We start from the raw sequence: 22867 nt of genomic DNA, 5'->3' as shown, positions 1-22867 counted from the left end.
AAAGTAGACTGAAATCATAATAAGTGACAACTAAATACTTAATTCATTTTCTATATATTACAGGCGTTATCATTACTTTGTTTATGTTACATATGTAGGTTTTTAGGTGTTGTTTATATTATACATTTAAGGGGTTTTTTGTGTGTGTATTATTTGTATTTTATTCTATTGGTGGCAGCACCAATAAGGCTTGCCTGTCTTCTTAGCTGTCTCCTTGTTTCATAAATTATTTCTACTTCTTATGTTTTCCAATATGTTTTGTAAATGTTATTTTTAGTATATGAACAAAATAAATGCATATGGATGGATTGATGGATGGATGCCCATGATGTGACCCATTTTTGACACCTTGGTTTTAATAGAATTCCCAGTTTTCTGCTAGATATGTAAAACAAACACAATTGATAGAATTCACAGAATATCCAATTTTATGATCATGAATATCAAATTGAATTGAAATTTTGAATGGAATTTATTTTCATACTTGAACAAAAGATAACAAATAATATAATACAAGAAATTACATTTGATTACAAGTATACAAAGTAAAAAACATAATGGCAGTATTAAAGTGAAATAGGAAGGAACTTGCGTAAAAAGCAGAGCTTGTAATGTCTGCAGGTTCCTTCAATCGAAATCCAATGAAACAAAATTGTGCATCTGTACAGAAGTGCAAAATTCCAGCGTAACGGACATGACATTCAGACAAATTTTTGTAATTCAAATGTTTATACAGTAGAATTAGCAGTCTTTTGATAATTGTTACTAAGCTTATCAGACACATTTAAGTATCAGTTACATAAACATAAAATTTTAAATCGTTTTGTTGAACAGTTGCGGAGAAATTGCACTCTTTGTGAGCGTAACGGACATGACACGAAATGGACGAAGCATTTTTACCTCCTATTGCTTATCAAAATTCCTGTGAATTCTTAGATTGCATGCACCTGACATTGGTGTTAATTTAACCTTAAGATCATGCTCTATCCATAAAATGGTGTTTAACAACAGTTTTGCAGTGCATTCTGTATTCCTAGCTCAAAATGTAGCGTAACGGACATGACACACGAAGCGTAACGGACATGACAGTTTTGTCCACTTTTTGTAAGCGAATATAATTATTTTATTAAAAGATATGGTACAAGTCTCATTGTTTACATGTTAAGGCTAGAGGTTAGAGACACATATGATGACTGGTAATCTGTAATATCTCCTATTATTTTGCAGTTTGAGAGGGGGTCTTTTTGAACAATATATAAAAAAAAAATATTTAGAAAAATTTATTTTACACCGGTTAACAACAGTTAATGAGTATTTTCCAGTTACTACCATCCACCACACCTAATTAAAGGAGAAAAAGTTGATAGAAAAGATTATTTTTTTTATTCATGCCCTAATATTTGATAATATACTAGCGTAACGGACATGACACCCTTACGAAGTGAACTTCATCAGCACTTCTTAGTTTGAAAATGAAAAAAATATCAATAATGAATGTAATTATGTAACAGCAAAGTACCTTTACTAACACTCTAATGAAAAATGTGTAGATATTATTAGCAGGTATCATTAAATTAATAGCTAAAGCCTAGGTGATAATTTTATATTGAATACAACGTTTATCGTACCACTACAACACACTGAGAAAACCAAATCTCATTTTTTGTGAGAAGAAAACAAAATTTACCAGACCTGTATAAATCCAAGAACATATTATGGAATGTATTGTATGATAAAGAACATGTACTAGTATTAATGTCAGTTTTAAGATTACAAAAAATGGTATTAATATTTAATAGCAGTACCTGGAAACTGGTCTTTCATTATCGAGTATGTATGAGTTGAAAGGTAATCGGAATGCTTGTAAATAGCTTCTGAGATTTTTTTTTCATTCAAAATAACTATCATCCTGAGTATAATCATCCTTTCATTAAATCTTGGATGTTCTAAATCTTACAATCTTGCTTGCTGACAAATGTGGCTGTATCTAATTTCGTTGTATTGTCCGCGCTGCTTGTGTACAATTGAAGATACATCATTCAAATCGTGATTATGGCTGACCAAAATACATAATTTATTGATCGCGCCACATTCTTTCCACGGCCGCTTTGCTTTGTGATACTGCAAAGAAGTGCCACTGTAGATTCATGGATTCATAGAGCTACAGGTACATCATGAAACACAGATATCCAAATACAAACTTGCTTTTAAATGTGATCCCATGCCATCACTGAAGAAGTACATGTAGAGGTTGGTGAAAGTCAGATACTTTGAAGTAATATCATCAATGATCATGAATTCACAAGTTGGAGTTTTATCATGCTCCAAACTGTCAGTGCAAGAACCTAAGATAATCAAATGTTTGTTCAAACACAAATGATGCAGATTGTGATCTGAGTATGTTGCCAGATCTAGCTGCATCTTATCCTAAAATTATGTAACATACCGTTAATTCTCAGAAAAATCTACCAGAACAAGAGCTGAACTTTCATCATTCACCAACTTCTAAAAATAGCTTGAATGACATGCAGATTCTAGGAAATATTACATTCAGCTATCCTCAAACAATTAAGACTGACCTCAGTCTGTGACACTGAGCCTAATATTTAATTTGTTTTTGTAAATGCTGACATTTGCCATATATAAGGCGTCATGTCCGTTACGCGGATTGTCATGTCCGTTACGCCATTTTTTTGAAAATGAGAAATGGTAAGGGAAAATAATTGCTACACATGGTAGGGGGTTTAATTCTAACATAGAATCTAAATCTGCAGTACCCTTAGACAAATTTCCTATAAGCTGTGAAAACTTTAAGTGAAAAACGTAACGGACATGACACTGATAATGGTAAAGAAATCACACAAATCTGAAGACAGATTTCTGTAAAATTGATGAATGGCATAAAATCTAACGATTATTTTCTGTTGATTTAAACATTAATCAACTATTCAAAAGTTAAAAGAGACCTCTGGGACCTTGTTTGCTTTTAGTAGAGACAGGAAAGATGAATTGTTTAAAAATAGCCACATTTTTTACATTTTGCAATATACTATTCTATTTTTTTGATGATGAAAAAAAACTACAAAATTTTATCAATATTGCGATTTTTCTATTGGAAATTGAGACTTTATAGATTACTTTTAAAGAAAATTTGACTGCTTAAGTGAAATCTGAAACTTCATTTTTTCTCTAAAGTGAACATTTTCCATGGAATTGCCCAAATGCAAAAGCTGCATGTCAAACTTGTTTGAAGTAATAGACCAGTTCGTAGTTAGCGTTGAAATTTGCCTATCATGATGAAAGAAATGAAAGGTCATTTGGCCAAAATTGCCCATGACATAAGCTTGCCTTACATAGCAGGATGAAGAAATTGAATAGACCAGGTGACTAGAATAGCACACCAATGAACACTTGATGAAGGTATTTGTTGCATTCCTACTTTGAATGCATATCTTAGCATGTTGCACAATGTACTTAACAAACTGAAATACCAGTCGTTCGTGGAAGCATTGTTTTTTGTGGATGTAAATGAAAACGACAATTCAAAAGAATATATGAATAATCAAGACATCAAAGTTGGTGCTTATCTCATTAGATTTTAAAGCACCATGTCACTTTAGTACAAATGACCTTCTTCTGATCATGCGTAGAATCTTTTGATCATGCGCAGAAAGGAACTACGAACTGGCTTATTTGTATAAATGTACATCACCAAGCTCTGTCTGCATGGAAATTTACTTTTGCTGAGATTTTAACAATTTACATTTTGTTATTTCTTCCTACCATCCCTTTCCATCTCCAGAGCGTCCTGTTCGAGTTTATGCAGACGGTATTTTCGACCTCTTCCACGCAGGGCATGCAAGAGTTCTCATGCAAGCTAAGAATGCCTTCCCCAATACATACCTTTTGGTTGGAGGTAAGTAGGTTTGTAATATTTCAGTTAGAGGGGAAGTTAACCCTGATGAAAATTTTCCACCTTCAGGGCCCCATCTTACAAAGAGTTACGATTGATCCATTCAATCCTAACTCTATGGAAATCCATTAATGTCATATTTTTTTCTGCATAAAATTTTCAAAACATCCTTTGTAATCAAAGGCAAATACACCAAATTGTCAAGAAAACAATGAATTTATGTAACTTGCGTCATATCTAGAAAACATTTTGAACAAACATGTATTTTAGATGTTGACGTTGCTGGCTCTCCACAGTTGTGATTGATCAGATCAGTCGCAACACTTTGTAAGACGGGCCCCAGGTCCGCATGCACGTCATAAGTACCGCCACACAACTAGCGAACACTCACTCCTGAAGGCGTTTGTCTTCTTGTTTCCTCCTTTTTTACGTTGTTCCCCTCACAATGCATAGCATGAGCTAATTTGAACTTTTTATCTCTCTTCTCAACTCCAGTGTGTAATGATGAACTGACTCATAGAAACAAAGGCAACACCGTTATGAATGAGTGGGAACGTTATGAAGCTGTCAGACACAACAGATATGTGGATGAAATCATTCGGGACGCACCATGGACTCTTACAGCGGACTTTCTTGAGAAACACAAGGTGAGATGAAATTTTATAAATAAAACAAGAGAGCTATGAAATGATTTTAGAATATTATGCCTTGTTATTAAATTACATCAGTTACTTTCAATCCTATGAAGTGCATTGTTGTCACAATGTTGGTCTGTGCCAGTCAGAACCTTCCATCATCTTGAACCCTAGGGGCGAGGTGTTGTGAGATAGTATTTTCATGTCTAAAAATCCCTGGACAACTAAGATACAGTGTACATGTTTCTTCCAGTGTTGGCATAGTAAAGAAACCTTAGTTTTCTGATTTCTGAAATGACAGTTCCATGTTGTATGATTAGAGCTGTGCCAATCTTGAGGCCTATGCTTGATTTCAGGCCCAGATAACTCCCCATTTCTGGCCTTTTCAAACTTTAAAGGGGAATCCATTTCAAACAAAAACTTGTTTTAGAGGAAAAAGGAAAATCAGACAAGTTGATAGGTGAAAGTTTGAACAATATCGGACAAACAATAAAGTTATGAATTTTTAAAAGCTGTGAATGTTGGGAATCACTAAAACCATGGAGACTTCTAATTGGCAGCATATGTGATGTTGTAGTGTTGTAAGGCAAGGATTGCTCTTTAATGTACATGTACTCCAATACATTAAATGTCTAAAATTACATTTTTTTCAAGTTTTACTTCAAATTATATTTTTGTCTCACATGCGAAGCAAAGTGAGACTATAGGCGCCGCTTTTCCGACGGCGGCGGCGACGGCGGCGGCGGCGTCAACATCAAATCTTAACCTGAGGTTAAGTTTTTGAAATTACGTCATAACTTAGAAAGTATATGGACCTAGTTAATAAAACTTGGCCATAAGGTTAATCAAGTATTACTGAACATCCTATTAGAGTTTCATGTCACATGACCAAGGTCAAAGGTCATTTAGGGTCAATGAACTTAGACCATGTTGGAGGAATCAACATCGAAATCTTAACCTGAGGTTAAGTTTTTGAAATGTCATCATAACTTAGAAAATATATGGACCTAGTTCATGAAACTTGGACATTAGGTTAATCAAGTATCACTGAACATCCTACATGAGTTTCACGTCACATGACCAAGGTCAAAGGTCATTTAGGGTCAATGAACTTTGGCCGAATTGGGGATATCTGTTGAATTCCCATCATAACTTTGAAAGTTTATGGATCTGATTCATGAAACTTGGACACAATAGTAATCAAGCATCACTGAAAATTTTGTGCAAGTTTCAGGTCTCATGATTAAGGTCAAAGGTCATTTAGGGTCAATGAACTTTTGCCGAATCGGGGTTATCTGTTGAATTACCATCATAACTTTGAAAGTTTATTGGTCTAGTTCATTAAACTTGGACATTAGAGTAATCAAGTATCACTGAACATCCTGTGCGCGTTTCAGGTCACATGACCAAGGTCAAAGGTCAATGAACTTTGGCCGAATTGGGTGTATCTGTTGAATTACCATCATAACTTTGAAAGTTTATGGATCTGATTCATGAAACTTGTACATAAGAGTAATCAAGTATCACTGAACATCCTGTTTGAGTTTCAGGTCACATGATCAAGGTCAAAGGTCATGTAAGGTTAATGAACTTTGGCCATGTTGGGGTTTTTTGTTGAATAACCATCATATCTCTGAAAGTTTATTGGTCTAGTTCATAAAAAGTGGACATAAGAGTAACCATGTATCACTGAACATCTTGTGCGAGTTAGAGTAGTATTCAAAGTCAGCACTGCTGCTATATTGAACCGTGTGATGCAGGTGAGACGGCCAGAGGCATTCCACTTGTTCTTTCATGAGGACATAAAAAATGTACTACCTGGGCTGGGCTATATTAAGATTATTGCCCCAGGGGAATGGGTACTGAGGAGGAAACCACAAATCCCTGATAATAAAGTACATGGCCTACGGGGAAAGTTGTTCAGTCCTTACCCCTTGTCATAATTTACTTACCTAGTTGCCAATTTGAAATCTACACAGTCTTAGGGATCTCAATTTTAAAACAGCCATAACTTTCTTATTGCTTGTCCGATTGCTTTCAAACTTTCACAATTCTGTTTTATTTATTTTTCTCCTTTCAAACACAACATTTTATGACCAAGGCTGGATTCCCCTTTAATAAATCATGCAGCTCATATAGGGCTCTAATACAGTATTTTGACAATTAAAAATAATAGTACTTCATCACAGGCATCCTGTGCTATTGTGAAGTTCTGTAACACCAAGCACTATTCGAGTATCCTCATTTTTACCTTTCCCATAGATTGACTTTGTAGCCCACGACGATGCGCCCTACGGAGCTTCAGGCACAGAGGATGTCTACAAAGACATCAAAGCGGCCGGAAAATTTGTCGCTACGAAGAGGACAGAGGGCGTGTCGACATCCGACATCATCGCAAGACTTGTTAGAGATTACGATATCTACGTCAGACGGAATCTATCAAGAGGTTACTCGGCCAGAGATCTGAATGTTGGTTTGTTTAATGTGAGTCATTTTCTATTTCATGAGAAGCAGAATATCTTCATCTTTTGTCAGTGGATTATTAGCCAAATCTAAAAAAAATATAATGAAGTATTGTTCTTTCTCGTAGCCAATATTGTTTATAGCTGCTGAATAATAATAATACATTTATAAGGCACTAATTACTACTGGTGTTTCTAAGTGCACTGTGTTCTGTTTATGGTTTGTACTTGGGATTAAAAGAAAAAAAATGTGGCAGGGGAAAATGACACAAAAAATAAGGCAACTATACTAATAATCAAAGCTGATGTGCTCCTCCGATTGACCGACCCACAACTGTGAATCATCTTTTAAACAGGTAGGTTTAAAGGTAGGTGTCAATAAAACAACCAAATGTTGATTTATGGTTGATGGATTATAAATTTTTGTCCCCAGATTCAGAAAAATATGGAGATGAATAAATATCTTTCACGTCCAAATTTCAAAATTGCATGATCTTTCACCCTCGCTCTGATGGCTTCAAAGCTGTAAAAGCACAATACTTCATTGTGCTACACTCGACCCAGGTTAATTACATGGGTACCCGGTAGGATTTATTTCTTGAATGCTTGAAGGTCTATATGGTGGCTCAGCTACAGAAGGGATAATAATATAATACCAAGTATAAGTATGCAATTATTGTAGCTGCGTTATATAATTGGACACTATTATTATTTTATATGAATTTATATGAAAAAAAAACACCCAGGAAGGAAAAAAAGTCAAATTTGTGCACATACTTCTATATCAGTCCCATATTTCTCTACGAGGATTTCTAATGGTAATACACGTAGTATATGGCATGAAAATGGGATGGTGTTTCTGGTCACAGTATTTTTCACTTTTTTGAAGCACTGAATGTTGATTTTCAGGGCCCCATAACTCAAAGATTACCATTTAATTGCTAATTTGAAAGAACTGTTCTGATTGGTTCCTCATCAGTCTACTGAGCAAAATTTGCATGCAATGATGATCTTGATAGGCCATTTCATTTAGTGATTAATCACTAACGTTTGATTTATGGGGATGGGTGCATTCATATTGCATAAAAATGGGATGATGTTTCCTTTCACGGTATTTTTCACTTTTTTGACGCACTGAATGATGATTTTCAGGTGCAATTCTGTTTATATAGGATTAGTTTGTACAGCCTGTCACAGACACAGGTGACAAATTGGAACTCAGAGCTCAGGAGCCCTGTCTTACAAATAGTTACAATTGGTCCAGTCAATCTCAACTGTTTGGAAATCCATCCATACCATAATTTTTTTTCTACAGGAAATTTGCATTATCAAAAGGAATCACCCTGAATCTTCAAGAGAATGATGAATGTATGAATATACATCAAATCTAAAAAATATTTTGAATAATTTTGCATTTTAGATGTTGACTGGCCGTCCATAGTTGTGGTTGATTAGATCAATTGCAACTCTTTGTAAGACGGGACCCTGCTCTTTCATAATTCAAATCAATGCCTTTTATTCTAGAATCCATTCACTGTCTAAATTTTGTACACATTTCTCCACAATTTACAGGAAACAAAGTTCAAAGTTCAAGACAGCGTGGACAAGGTCCGACAGAGGGTGAGGAGAGTGGAGAGGAGGTCAAAAGAGTTTGTTCATAAGATTGAAGACAGGAGTATTAACTTTCTTCAGAAGTGGGAGGAGAAGTCTAGAGAGATGATAGGAAACTTTTTAGATTTGTTCGGTCAAAACGGTACTCTGGTAAGTATTAATGTTCCAATCCTTCAACCCTCTCCTCTTATATTTGATTTGTCTGCATATAGCACCCAAAAACACTGTAAAAAAAGCAGGTTTTTACTTTTGAAGGGATGAATAAGAAGGGAATTCCATGAAAAGACAGCAGTTTTTTTTTCAAATCATCTTCATCTTTTCTCATCTTCTTTTTTTTCTTTATCTTTCTCAGTTTCACTTCTTTTGAAGTGCAATCCATGGTAATTTTATTGCATTACAGCGTTTCATTTGAACTTGGACTAGAAACTGGATATATTGTTTCAGAAAAGTCCTACGTGTAGAAGGAAATGACTGTAATTTTCGAGAGATCTGCAATATACATGTACATGTAAATCTTTTTTTTTTGTTCAGAAGAAACTCAAATATGCAATGGAGATGATTCAATTAAAAAAAGCAGTAAAGACCGCATAACAATGCAATTCAAATTACTTATGTATGGGATCGCTTTCATCCAGATTGGTGATAAGATCATACAATTTCAAATAAAGTGTATCTGCATAGGTTTGAGGTCCCCTTTTTATATTAGAACCACCTTTTCATATTTGCCTGTTTTACTAGCACATTCTGTTGAGTTGGTGACTGATTTTAAAGTTAATCTAGACACATGTTTCATCTGATAACAGCATTTCTCTGAAAATACTTATTGTATCCTCTTCCTTGACCTTTCGCAATGCAGAACCGGATGTTCCAAGATGGCAAGCGGACTCTCCAGAATGCCATCTCACCCCCCAGCAGCCCGGGACACGGAAGCCCAAGTGCGTCCTACTGGGACATCGAAGGCGATGACAAATACGAAGAGGATAGCGATGAGGAGTATAGGTATGGTCTCGGCCAGGAGAGTTTTGAAAGGGACCAGGACGAGCAAGAGGATGGTGAGGATGATGACGAGGAGGACGATGAGGAAGAGGAAGGGGAGCAAAAGAGAGATACAAAGTTGGACGATCGCTTAGCCAACAAGATGCCTTCATCGTTGCTGTCAACAGGCAGCCAACTGGCTTCACATTGAACTAAGTCTTGTGATTCCAAATGAAACTGTAACAGTGCTTTCCGATCCTTAGAAACAGTGATTGCAAGGACGATAAAATCGAAAACCTAGAATAATCGTCAGGTTGGACGAACTTAATCATCATAAATCCACGGACACAGTCAAGATGGCAAAGGGCACAGCTAATTCTAATCTAAAGCAATGCTGTATATTAATCTTCTGGGCGACTCTAGAAAGTATCTACGCCTGACTCCCTAAATGTGGGGCATTCCTGAAATTGTTTGTCTTTGTTTTTTAGTTCATATGAAAACTTATGATACCCTAAAATTATCATGGTTTTAAGTTTTAACTCGTATGAAAAGTAACAAAGGAGGAAAAATTGAGTTAGATGCACAAAAAAGTTGATAACTTGCCCGTTTGCAACAATGTACAAGTACTGTGAATCTATGGGCTTCTATTGCTAATTCTCTCTGCCAGATGTGTCAATCACCTGACTTCTGTACTCAATGGCCCGTATTCTGAATTCAGGTTTAACTTAAACCATGGTCTAACTCTTTGCTAAATTTATGGAAAGCAAAAAATGTCAAAATTTTTATAAAGTTGTATATTTCTCATGATTAATGTGCTCTTTCCTTACTCGTCATGGTGAAGAAAGCTATCTTATCTATCCTTCCGAAACGGCTATTAATGATTTGAGAGAAAAATGAGATGATGCATTGAAATTAAGCCTGAGTCGAATCGATTTTAAAATCGGTGTTCGATCGATGTCATCGAACACCGGTGCAGATTTTGCAAAATCGGTGCATCGAAAAAGAATTTAAAAAAATACGTCGGCCGGCCGATTCGTTTGGTTTACACAATCAATCATCAAAATATCAGTAATGTCCAACTTTACTACTACTTACTTGATTTCTGTTGCCCCCAAAATGAAACCGATTGAGTAATTATGATGCTATTCACCATTAATTTGAAGTTTATTTCGATCATAGTTCGAGTCTTACTCGTCTGCTCGTGCCGAGATAATTTATGCACGATGAATTCATGAATGGAGTCATGGCCATTGATCGTGCATGCGCAGTACTGTTCTTTAATCAAACCAGAAAATGGCCGGAAATTGCGGGGGAAATTGACGCGATCAACGTAAAATAAATCTTGCTTTCATGAACAATATTAATATGACTATAGAACATTATTTAATCGTAATATTTAACAATAATTTGCATATGATAATCATTAATATGAATTTAGAGCTTGATGTGAAACGTTTGTATTTCGTTTCAATGGCGGACATCTCATGACGATCGACTTGACTTCGAGCTAGTGCACTTGTCTAAAAAAAATAATCATCACATCAGGATTGATTCTCGAACATTGTCTACATGCAAGAACTCTGTTCAAGTTCGTAATATCACCATATAATAACATTTTACATGAAAAAACAGAGAAAATTGCGTTTGATTTTTTTTCCCCATCAATTTGAAGCTAGTTTGTGCCCAACTTTGGGCTCTGATTTCATGAATGGGAAAATATGTCATACGTCATCGAACACGCATGCGCATTGTGCTTATTTTCTCGGAGCTTGGAGGAGCTAGACGTCCACCAGAGATGGAAACACAATAGAAATAATCCGGCCAGTATTAATTCTTCCATATGAACATAACATACTTTGCTGACATCGTCAAAATTCTTAGTATGACCATAAAATCTTGTTAAATCGTAATGATTTAGATGAATTTAGGGCTCGATTCGAAACATTCGTATTTATTTTGATCGCATGCTCAATTGCGTCTAAAAAACTGGATTGTCATCAGGATTAATTCTCGAACATCGTCATAACTCATATTCCACAATCTTTCCTCACAATCGTTATATCAGCATTAAAAAGCAATTCAAATGACCATCCAGAGAAAATTACGTATTTATTTCCATAAAATTATTTGGAGCTCATTTTGGATCCAACTACGCAATCTCAGGCAAGTTACAGCGCTCTCCGTTGATTGCACTTGTTTGCTGGCGCTGACGTCAAGCACGCCTGTCGTTTCGGGAGAGTGAGTGTACGGAGCTGCGGACGGGGCTGGTGAATGGACTGCGAATGCTAGTTGACCGAAAATCATTCGGATCGACTCTGCGTGATTCATGTCTTTATTATTGTTTCATTTTAAACTTATATGTTGTCATCTGCAAATATCATTGTTGAAGATATTTTGGGAAGAATTCTGCTTTGGTCCCCGGCCTTTTTTTTGTGTGTTTTGTGATCATGGAAAATACAAACAAACTTTGCTGTCATCTGCTTGTGCAACGCTCACCCGGCCAACGCCAGCGCATACCGTCAGTGCGTATAGTGCATGCATATGCAAAGCGCATCGACGCAAACACAAAAGACTAAATTTTCCCCGCCTTCAATATTCGATGCATCGATGTTCGATCGAATTAGAGCTGTCGAACACCGGTTTTCAAAATAATCGATATGACTCAGGCTTAATTGAAATTATACCGTCATAGATTTATGACACTCTTGGCTATCCATACTTAAACCAAAACTTTAAGCCCGAGTTTAGATTAAACCCAACTTCAAAATACGGACCAATATGTTCAAACTAAGCCCGAGTCATTACATGTATGTTTATTTTGAACAATGCTAATAGTGATTAAAACAAACCTTCCTCCAAATAATGTATATTATACTATAGTCCCATATGTAGACTTTCATGTTATAGATGGGGTGTGGCCCCGGGGGGGCCACTTCCATTCACGAGTGGATACCATGCGCGACCATGGGGTCTCGAAAAGCACCCTAAACACGTAATTTCCATATTCTGAAAATGCACCCCTTAACAAGAATTGGCGTGTGAAACCATACCCTTAACAAGTATTGGAAACAAAACGATACTCTTGGCAAATATTCCCTGAAACGAACCCCTAAACAAGTACAGGAATGTATTATTGTTACGGGTCCTTCGGTGGTCGGCTTTACCTTATTTGGTTTAGTACGACCCCACCTTCTATACCTCGCGCAAATCGTACTCTAAACACGAACAGTTGGGGCAAAAATGACATCCTTTATAAAACATTTTAATTTTGTTTTATCATTCCCGCAAATTCGACCCTAAACACGTAATTTTCCTAGCGAAATAGATACCCTTTTTTCATTATTTTTGTGTTTTTGACACCCTTATCACGTTACGTACGTAACGTGCCCTATCGTGAAAAGGACATCCTTTTTACGTGTTTTTGTGGTCGCGCATGGTATCCACTCGTCAATGTAAGTGGCCCCCCCGGGGTGTGACATCTACTGAAAACAAGTTTTCAGAGTTAAGAAAGAAGTGAATTTTAATATTTTCTTCATACAGTTTCCAACTAAAAATGGTTTCAAGGAAATATGGAAGTTACGATTGATCCAATCAATCTCAACTGTATTGAAATTCATCCATTCCATAATTTTTCTGTGGAAAATTTGCACAATCTCCTCAGTAAACAAGGAGAATCACAACGAATCTTCAAAGAAAAATTTGAATGTACATGTATGAATAAACATACCGGTATCTAGAAAATATTTTGAACAAATTTAGATGTTGACGTTGCTGGCCGTCCATATTTGTGATTGATCGGATCAAACACAACTCTTTGTAAGATGTGGCCCATATGGCTATTTCATGGATCATGTAAAATGTGAAATTTCTGCAACTTTTTTGAGAAAGTGGGGGGGGGATTCCGTACAGTCAAACAGTTTTCAAAATTGGAAAATGTAGTTCAAACGAAGGGATATTCAATGACATGGTTTCGATTTTTTTTCTTATATCCTTCTGTCTTTAGTGTTTTCTGCTTGGTTTTGTTTTTGTGTGTGATGGAAACTCTTCTTTTGTTTGCTGTTTATGAAAACTGTCCCTCAAGAATTCATGCCCGATTCTTATGTGTACAACATGTCTATGCACATTTCAAAATTCTCTCACATTAAAAATCCTCATGAAATGGTATACCGGTACATGTAGTTCACATGCAGTGCAGCCAAAGCCAGTCTTGGATTGACAACCTTATATAAACAAAACTTGTTTGTTTTTGTTTTTTCATCTCTCCTCAAACAGTAATGATATCCTTTTTATTGTGCATGTATCTGAGATATTGTACAAAATGGTGACACGGTGCAAAATTTCATTTATGTACTTATATTACTATTAAAAAGACTTTCATAAGCCAGATGACATCACCCAAGATAAAAACAATTTTTGTCTCACCTGCATAGCCGAGTGAGACTATAGGCGCCGCTTTTTTTATGGCGGCAGTGCCGTCAACACCAAATCTTAACCAAAGGTTAAATTAGGAAGTATATGGACCTAGTTCATGAAACTTGGCCATAAGATTAATCAAGTATTACTGAACATCCTGCCTGAGTTTCATGTCACATGACCAAGGTCAAAGGTCATTTAAGGGTCAATGAACTTTGGCCGAATTGGTGGTATTTGTTGAATTACCATCATAACTTTGAAGTTTATGGATCTGATTCATGAAACTTGGACATAATAGTAATCAATAACCAAGTAATCAGTAACCAAGTATCACTAAACATCTTGTGCGAGTTATAGTAGTTTTCAAATTCAGTACTGCTGCTATATTGAATTGCGTGATGCAGGTGAGACCACCAGAGGCATTCCACTTGTTGTAGATATGTAGATTAGGCAGTCTCGGTGATATTAATGTCTATTTAAAACCTAGCAGACATCTGTGGCCTTATGGTATATGACTTCAATGGTAACAGTAATGTAGCAATACTCACAAAGGCTCATTTGATATCTGAAATAAAGATCCTTAAAATGTGAGGTAACTTTGAAGGGCCTTTTAACACATATCAAGCTCAATATCAATATCATTTACGACAAGAAAGGATCACCAGTCGTTCTTAAAGCCGCTCTTAACTTGGGATCAGCTTTATGAAATGGGTCCCAGTTCTTGTATAACTAATTATGTATGATATCTGATTTCCTTCATCCTCACACAACTCATATCATGTAAATCACACAACACTCTTGGGGTCAAACTTAAAGGTCCCCAAATGTAGGAGAGCTTTGTGTGTGCAGGAAGAAATGGGATGTTTCCTATATGTCACCGTAATGACCACAGAGATGTATCAATTCTTTTTAATCAACTGTTTGTGAAACAAATCGTTTCAGTTCACAGTATTGCCAATATGTTTCTCTTATTTGTTTCAGTCAGTTAATTTAATGGGGTTGGATTTCCTTTCTCAAATAATGGATTATTATTTCAAATATTGAGTTTTTCATAATTTATTTGTATTTTACTTCTTCATTACCTCTTGTTCGACCCATGTTTGTATATATATGATATTTGAGAATAGCCATTATTATATCCTACGTATGTTTTTTGTCAGTTTTGTTGCCCATGTTTGAAATCATTAGAATGATTTTTTTATTAAGATCGCTTTTTAGATACACAGTCCTGTATTCTGAACTCAGGTTAAATTTCGATTCCGGTTTAAAGTTGTAATTTAACTATAGGTAGCCAATTGTGTCCAAACGGTAATTAACGATTCAATTTGATGCCACATTTGGTGCTCACTTCATTTATAACTGTTTGAGAATGATGAATTTAAAATACCTGGTGGGTGTTTCATAAAGCTGTTCGTAAGTTAAGAGCGACTTTACGGACGAGTGCTGATTTTTTCTTGTGGTAAATGGTATATTTATAGGTGACGGTTTAGCGTGTAAGAAAGGATCACCAGTCGTTCTTAAAGTCGCTCTTAACTTACGAACAGCTTTATGAAATGGCCCCCTGGTAGTTTTCTTCAACATAAAAGCTTGGAAAAAGAATGCAATAAATACATTGTATATAATAAGCATAGAATTTGAATTTCTAAAAATTGGCTTCCCATAATTTTAGTACAGAGTTAGACCATGGTCTAAGTTTAACAGGACTTTAGAATGCAGATCAGAGAGTTTAATAATTTTGCCTCCACTGCTGGCTATTAAATTGCACCATAATTTATTATGCAAGGCTCCACACTTTTTTTCTTAGTGGCCCGATCGGTCCACCAAAATCATCAATTTCATATTCTTGGTGGCCCGAAAAGCAAATTTGGTGGCCCTAAAACAATGGAAAACATAATTCATCAAAACATTGGTAGCCTGACTGGGCCACCAATTGCAGGCTTTTATAGAATTTGGGTGGCCCCACTCTCATTTTTGGTTGCCCCGGGCCACTGCTAATGTCGAGCCCTGTATTATGTATATATGGCTATATGTGGAGGAAATATCAAGTTTCTGTGCATCACACAATGGGCTTGGACACTCGCAAGTCTGGACATAATGAACAATAGATGTCGCTAAATATTGGTGTAGTGGCCAGGACGAATCAGGGATATTATCAAGGCGGAACATTATCAAGGCTGGCCATTCAAAGCCCAAGGATGCTTGATAATAATAGACCCTGTTTTAGTGACTATGCCCCAGTGAAAACTGGCAAATATGACCTCCTGTCCATTTTGAATCTAAAGCTCCATATGCAAATATAATTCATAGATAAACTGTGTTACTTATTATGTTCAACCAAAACTAAAATGTTCACCAAATCTAACAAAACTTACACAGAATTATTGTAAAATATATATATATAAATTAATGATATCTGCAAAATGATATTTCAGGAAAATGTATAATTACAGGGTAAATAAGGAAAGGAATATTATAAGAATAACTTAAGAAATGCCCTTCTGTTGATAGTGTGGTCCCACATGTTGTTTCCTGTGTTGATTGAACTTTGTTGTTCAAATTTAGCATTCTGGCATATGGTATTAAAAATACTTCAAGATTGCTTCCAACAGTTTCCTATAGAAATAAGATTTTAATACCTAAACTTAGCTCAACGTATTGACACATTCAAATAGTCAAATGTTTATATTCCTATTATAAATGATGTTAAAATAGCCATAAATACACAGGGTATATAAATCTCTGCTTGATGTTATTTTCTTCATTTATTGCATAACACTTGCATTATTAGGACTTCATGTACTGTATTTTTCATATTTTAGATAATGTGTAAGTTCATACCCCATTTTCATTTATTAAAGTTGTGCAATTCATACACTGATATATTCAATAGACATTCACATATAATTGAAGTCTGAGTATGGATACCATGTTTAACTACTTACATGTAAACCTTAATTAGAAATTATTCAAGGCTCAACAATACGTACATATTTTGTAGATGTTAACACAATATTCCAGAGAAAGAGGGAGGGAGAAACCTTTTTGACAGAGCATATTGATTATCAACAAAATATGAAATAGCTCCTTGGAAATTTATCCTTATGGCGCAGTCACATTTCCCCAATGGTTGCCATAAGACAAGTCAAAGACAACCTTTTTAACATACCAACTACATGTAGGTGGTTTGAATGAAAATAAATAAAACTGTTGTTTTGAATTTGCTGTATGGGTATTGCAGGGGAAATGTGACTGAGCATTAGTTTTTTTGGGGGGGATGGGCTTTCTTTGATTCCTTCATATAACATATGATTACCATCTGTATTAACTATTTTACATGTACTGTATGTAATGTTACAAAAAAAATCTATCACATGTATGAAACAACAATATTGATTTCCATATTTTCAAAATCTTACAATCAAGTTATATTGATGTGAAACTGCAAATGGAGGACATTTATGTAGGTTTTCTAAGATTGGTCAAATAAAATATATGTCAGTCACTGCAGTTTGAAATACTGTCACATGTTCAATGTAGTAAAAACCTTTGTGTAAAGTTTAACATAATCTTTGCATGCAGTGTACATGACTAAATTATATTTTAATTTATTGTTTTTTCCAATTTTCCATTTGCAATTATAATATGTACTGTGTACATGTAATGAGGTGTATGTTATAAGAATATAATGATAACACCAAACCATTATTATTAAATATCCAATTAATAGAAAAGTTTCATAAAATTTTCACTTGGTGTAATGTTCTCACCAAAAGATGGTATTATGGAATTCATAATAGGGGGCTACTTTGTCGTTTTTATCTAGAATGTATTCCAACCATACAGTATGCCAAGAAAGGCGATCAAGTCAGCATAAAAACATGATCAGGGTGATAAAACTTTGTTACAAAGTGACTCAAGAATTTAATTACTTTGTTTGTTACAAAGTTGTGACTCCTGAATCCAATTAGTCCTATCTGCTGCAAATAAGGCTAATAAATTATACCACACATTAGACTTTCTTGCCAATGAATTTGTTGATACCTTTCGTTGAATCACTCTCATTTTCTTGTAACATGTTTCTACATAATCTACCCTGTATAATGTGAAAGAAATGGAGTATGGTGATTAACAATTTACATTTCAACATTTTACTCTTAAAGAGTTGTCTCAGCTGTTATACACCTATAATTTCTCACACTTACATATATGACAATCTCTTTCTCTCTATTCGATGATAATGTGATTATCAAATAGATTGAACTGTGAATGTAATGATATTTCTTTCTCATGGTATTTTTAGAAATAAGTGAAAGATGTGAATATGATATTAATAAATCGAAACATGCAATTAATCTAGATCGGAAGACTATTTTTTCAGTGGAAATGAAAGGTTAAAGGGGGATGAAACCTTTGGAAGAAGTGGGCTCATGTGGAAACAGAGTAATCAAAGAATGAGATCAAAGTTGGAGAAAAATCAGACAAAATAGTGAGAAAGTTATTAGTATTTGAATATTGTGATCACTAATGCTATGGAGATCTTCCCATTGGCAATGTGGAAAAGATGTGTGATGTCACATGTGAACAACTTTCCCTTTGATGGACTATAAAATGCCCCCAAAATGTTTATTTTTGCTCTTTGTCATGGTAATACAAACTCTTTGTTCATGTTTTCTTTGAAAATGAGCATAACACTGCCCACATATAGAAAGAATACATGACCTACCAATAGATGTTATAAAAAGAGGCAGAAATGTGTACAAAACTAATGGCAAAGTTGTTCACATGTGACATCACACATCTTTGTCGCATTGTCAATAGGAAGATCTACATTACAATAATGATTCTAAACTTCAAATGCTCATAACTTTCTAATATTATTCATTCAATTATTCAATTGAATTCTTATTCAATTCTGGACTTGACCTTTACAAATTTCAGGGGGGTTGTTCCCCAGCCCCCCCCCCCCCCCCCCTCATCCCTTTGGTTGGTCTACTGATGGGAAAGAGGGGGGAAGAGAGGAAGAGAGAGAGAGGGGGATGAATAAAAACATGTAGAAAGGGGATTACTTGTATATCTGATGTAGATTTTTGCAGTATTTGCCTTTATGTATCTCACTCGGCTTCCAGATCGGGTGTGTCATTCAGATGTGCATGTTCTTAATTGACAAGTCAGATTCTCAATTACTTTTAATCTCCATCAGCTAAGATGAAATCTGAATTTGTAGATTAAATGTTTACTGGTAGGTAAAATGAATCTATGCTCAATAAAAGTCAAAATTTGATGAGAGTTATAGAGTACCATAGTGTTACATCATCAATTTTCACTTCTTGCATATCAGCGGTTTTGATACCATGTTTTTTGTAGAGCATGATGAAGAACCCCCTTTACCCAAATTTGGTGGAAATCAGGCCATGGGGGCCCCCGAGATACAATGACCTGATGAATACATAATTAGCCCCATGGAAGTCAATGTATTAATATTTAGAACCAGGGGTGGCATTCTGAGGTCATTTTATCTTTAAAATATTTTATCTCTTAAAATGAAATTGGTATTCTGAGATGAGATTTTTTTCTCTCAGATAAAATTTTAGATTTTATCTTGCGTATAAATTTTATCTTGCGTATCTACAGATGATACGCAACAGAACAATGCCTGCGTACACATACCCATCGCGTATCTGGCCATTACAACACAGATGATGTGCTTGCACCCATGTTACTTTGAAGAAAAAATAAAATAAACTTAAAAGAGGGTAGAGGCTATTTTATCTCTGCGACGTTAATTTCACCAGTATTTCTAGGTGAATTAACCCTAAATGGTGACATGAAAATGAAGAAAAATTATATACTTGAGAATAACACCTTAACGTTGTTCCTGTACAATCAGAAAGTATTTCATAAGACTTTTCTTTACTAATATTGTCTTTGAAATGATGCTTGAAAAGATGCGATATAGACTTCGAAAAAAGTATTGTCCTTTTTGTTAAAAAGAAATCTCCGTAAAGACGTGCAAGCGTATTTGAAGTCAATAAATTGACGCAATCTAGCCCCTTTGCCACACCTCCTATAGAAGCGCGTTTCTAATTGGATATTGATTTAATATCGGTGTGTCTTACAGAGATAAAATGAAGATAAAATGGTTCTCAGAATACCAATTCGGAGAGATTTTAAGGGTATTTTATCTCACTGATTTTAACGGAGATAAAATATTTTATCTGAGATAAAATGGATCTCAGAATACCACCCCAGGCCAGTAATACATTGACTTCCATGAGGCTAATCATGTATTCATGAGGTCATATCTCAGGCCCCAATGGACCGATTCCCACCAAATTTTGGTAGTGGGGGTTTTTCATCATGCTCTACCAAAATATAAAAAACACTGAAATGCTAAAAAAGTTTTTAGTGACATCATCACTTCGGTACTCTGTAGGAATTGGTGACACATTTGCTCCAGCGACAATAGATCCAGGCTTTATTTCATCTTAAAGATAAATGAAAGTAGTTGCAGTAAACACTGATTTCACGAGAAAGTGTGTGAAACCAATCTAATTGTCACTATATCATCTTGAAACCTACACTGAAAAATGTTCACACTGCAGATCACCAACACAGATAAGCAGTCATGGGACAATGTATTATTATTGCTTTGACCCGAATCCCGTGCATATTTGCTAATTTCTCAGCAAATACACAATTTCTTCCAGAATCCTTCGGCACATATTTTTTATTTATAGACACTCTGGTGGTCATTTCATTGGATTTTGAATGAACTCGTTTCGAAATTGTTACCACAACTGGAATCTATCTTTGATGTATGGTTAGGGTTGCAATGTTAGTTTTAGGATAGGGTAGAGTGTTATTTCCAGGGTTGAAGGTGAACATTCCATTAATGTGTGAAATTTGCAGCGGAGCAATTGTCGCCAGAGCAAATGTCGTGGAACCCGTCGGATTCAGTCCAATTTTGTTGCAACTCTTGGGAAAATTCTAGGCATCTTGCTTAAAGGAGAATGAAACCTTTGGAACAGGGTAGCTTGAGTGAGAACAGAAAAATCAAAGAAACAGATCAACGAAAGTTTGAGAAAAATCGGACAAACAATGAGAAAGTTATGAGCATTTGAATATTACGATCACTAATGCTATGGAGATCCTCAAATTGGCAATGCGACAGATGTGTCATGTCACTTGTGAACAACTCTCCCTATTACTTTACATGTAGTATATACATGTATTTCACTTAAAATGCCTCTCATCTCATTTATAGATCATGTGTTATTTCTATAGGAGGGCATGTAATACAGATTTTCAAAAAAATACATCATGGATAGAGTTTGTATCACCATAAGAAAATGCAAATAGAGACATTTTGAGGGCATTTTATAGTCCATCACAGGAAAGTTGTTCACATGTGACATCACACATCCTTGTCGCATTGCCAATAGGAGAATCTCCATAGCAAATAGTGATTGCAATGTTCAAATGCTCAGAACTTTCTCTTTATTTGTCTGATTTTTCTCAAACTTTCTGTTCTTATTCTTTGATTTTTCTGTTTTGACTCAAGCCTACATGTACTTGTTCCAAAGGTTTCATTCCCCTTTAACTTATGAACAGCTTTGTACAAATAATAAGTAATAATATTAATAATAATAACAATAAAACACCAAGCAATGGGAAAAACTATGTAGTTATTAAGGCTGTTAGTCAAATAATCGGCTAAAACAGGAGTCAATTTTTTCAGACAGGAATATGAAAAGCCTGTTTTAAAGGGGTTCTCTGGGCTGAAAATATATGAATTCCCTGAGCAAAATGCTGAAAAATTCATCAAAATCTAGCAAAGTTAATTGATTTTAAAGTTAAGCAATATTTTGTGAACAGGTAAATGCACATGGTCATGAATATGTATTAAGTGGGCTAAAGTCGCTTCCCCACTTTTCTTTTTCTTATGTTATCATGTGAAATCATAATTATTTCATATTTTCATACATGTCATGGAACTGCGTTGCAAGGGTATGCACCTCCAGACTAGACACAGAAAGGATATTGATTTCAGTGACTGCCTTGCCCCAGAACCCAAGATATTCCACTACCATTTTTACACTTTCTTTGAATATTTCCCAAAAAATCATCACTCTCTACTAAACAGAGGAAGAAGAGGAAAAGAATATATTTGTGTTGGAATCATTGATTTATTATTAGGAACAGTTCAATGCACTCTTTTTAAAACTACTACATGTACAAATGTAGTCCCTGAAAAGAACCATCTCAAATCAAAATTAACAATCTCAGAATTGTAATTTCAGACAGGCATATCAGCCAAATTCTTAGATGCATGCAGTACGGACAAGGGAGATTCAACGGTTAAAGTAAGATCATACATGTATAAATACTAAAGATATGACCACAGACGAAGAGGAAGAGAGAGGAAAGAAACATGAAAGAAGGAGAGATTGACACAAACGGAAACAGAGTGAGAGCGAGAGAGAGAGAGAAACAGATGTACATGTACCTTTACATGTAGGTCTAGTGAACAACTGTTAAGAGTGATTTGCTTCGACAATACTGTACATCTAGCCAAACATAAAAAAATACAACTAAACAACACAAGGGAAACATAAAAATCAGGATTAGGGACAATTAAGTTTGGGGAATATATATATGTACAATTTCTACATCACTATGTACAGTCCATGTTTTGGTTTTACATGTATAACAGGAAACAAACTACATGTACGCAATTCCTTATTTTACCAGTGATGTAATCTAAGCAAGAATACCTTATGATCTAAATGTATAGCCAAAGTAGTGGATGCATACAGAGCACATTGCATAATACTAGTATCATCAGAGGCAACTAGATA

The 22867-nt window shown here is 35.3% G+C and overlaps 1 protein-coding gene across 3 annotated transcripts in view; it reads left to right on the top strand.

Moving 5' to 3' along the window:
* LOC121429485 (choline-phosphate cytidylyltransferase A-like) overlaps positions 1-10505 on the top strand; it is a 42065-nt gene extending 31560 nt beyond the window's left edge. For all 3 annotated transcript variants that reach the window (XM_041626528.1, XM_041626529.1, XM_041626527.1), the window contains 5 exons: positions 3803-3916; positions 4409-4560; positions 6811-7032; positions 8583-8771; positions 9478-10505. In XM_041626528.1, coding sequence (XP_041482462.1) covers positions 3803-3916; positions 4409-4560; positions 6811-7032; positions 8583-8771; positions 9478-9807 — 1007 coding nt within the window. In that variant the 3' untranslated portion in view covers positions 9808-10505. The remainder of the gene's footprint in view (positions 1-3802; positions 3917-4408; positions 4561-6810; positions 7033-8582; positions 8772-9477) is intronic.
* Positions 10506-22867: the final 12362 nt, after the last annotated feature.

This window comes from Lytechinus variegatus, chromosome 16 (genome assembly GCF_018143015.1).
Source record: "Lytechinus variegatus isolate NC3 chromosome 16, Lvar_3.0, whole genome shotgun sequence".
Lineage (NCBI taxonomy): Eukaryota > Metazoa > Echinodermata > Echinoidea > Temnopleuroida > Toxopneustidae > Lytechinus > Lytechinus variegatus.
Note: the sequence above shows the minus strand (reverse complement) of the source record. Positions and strands in the feature narration are given on the sequence as shown.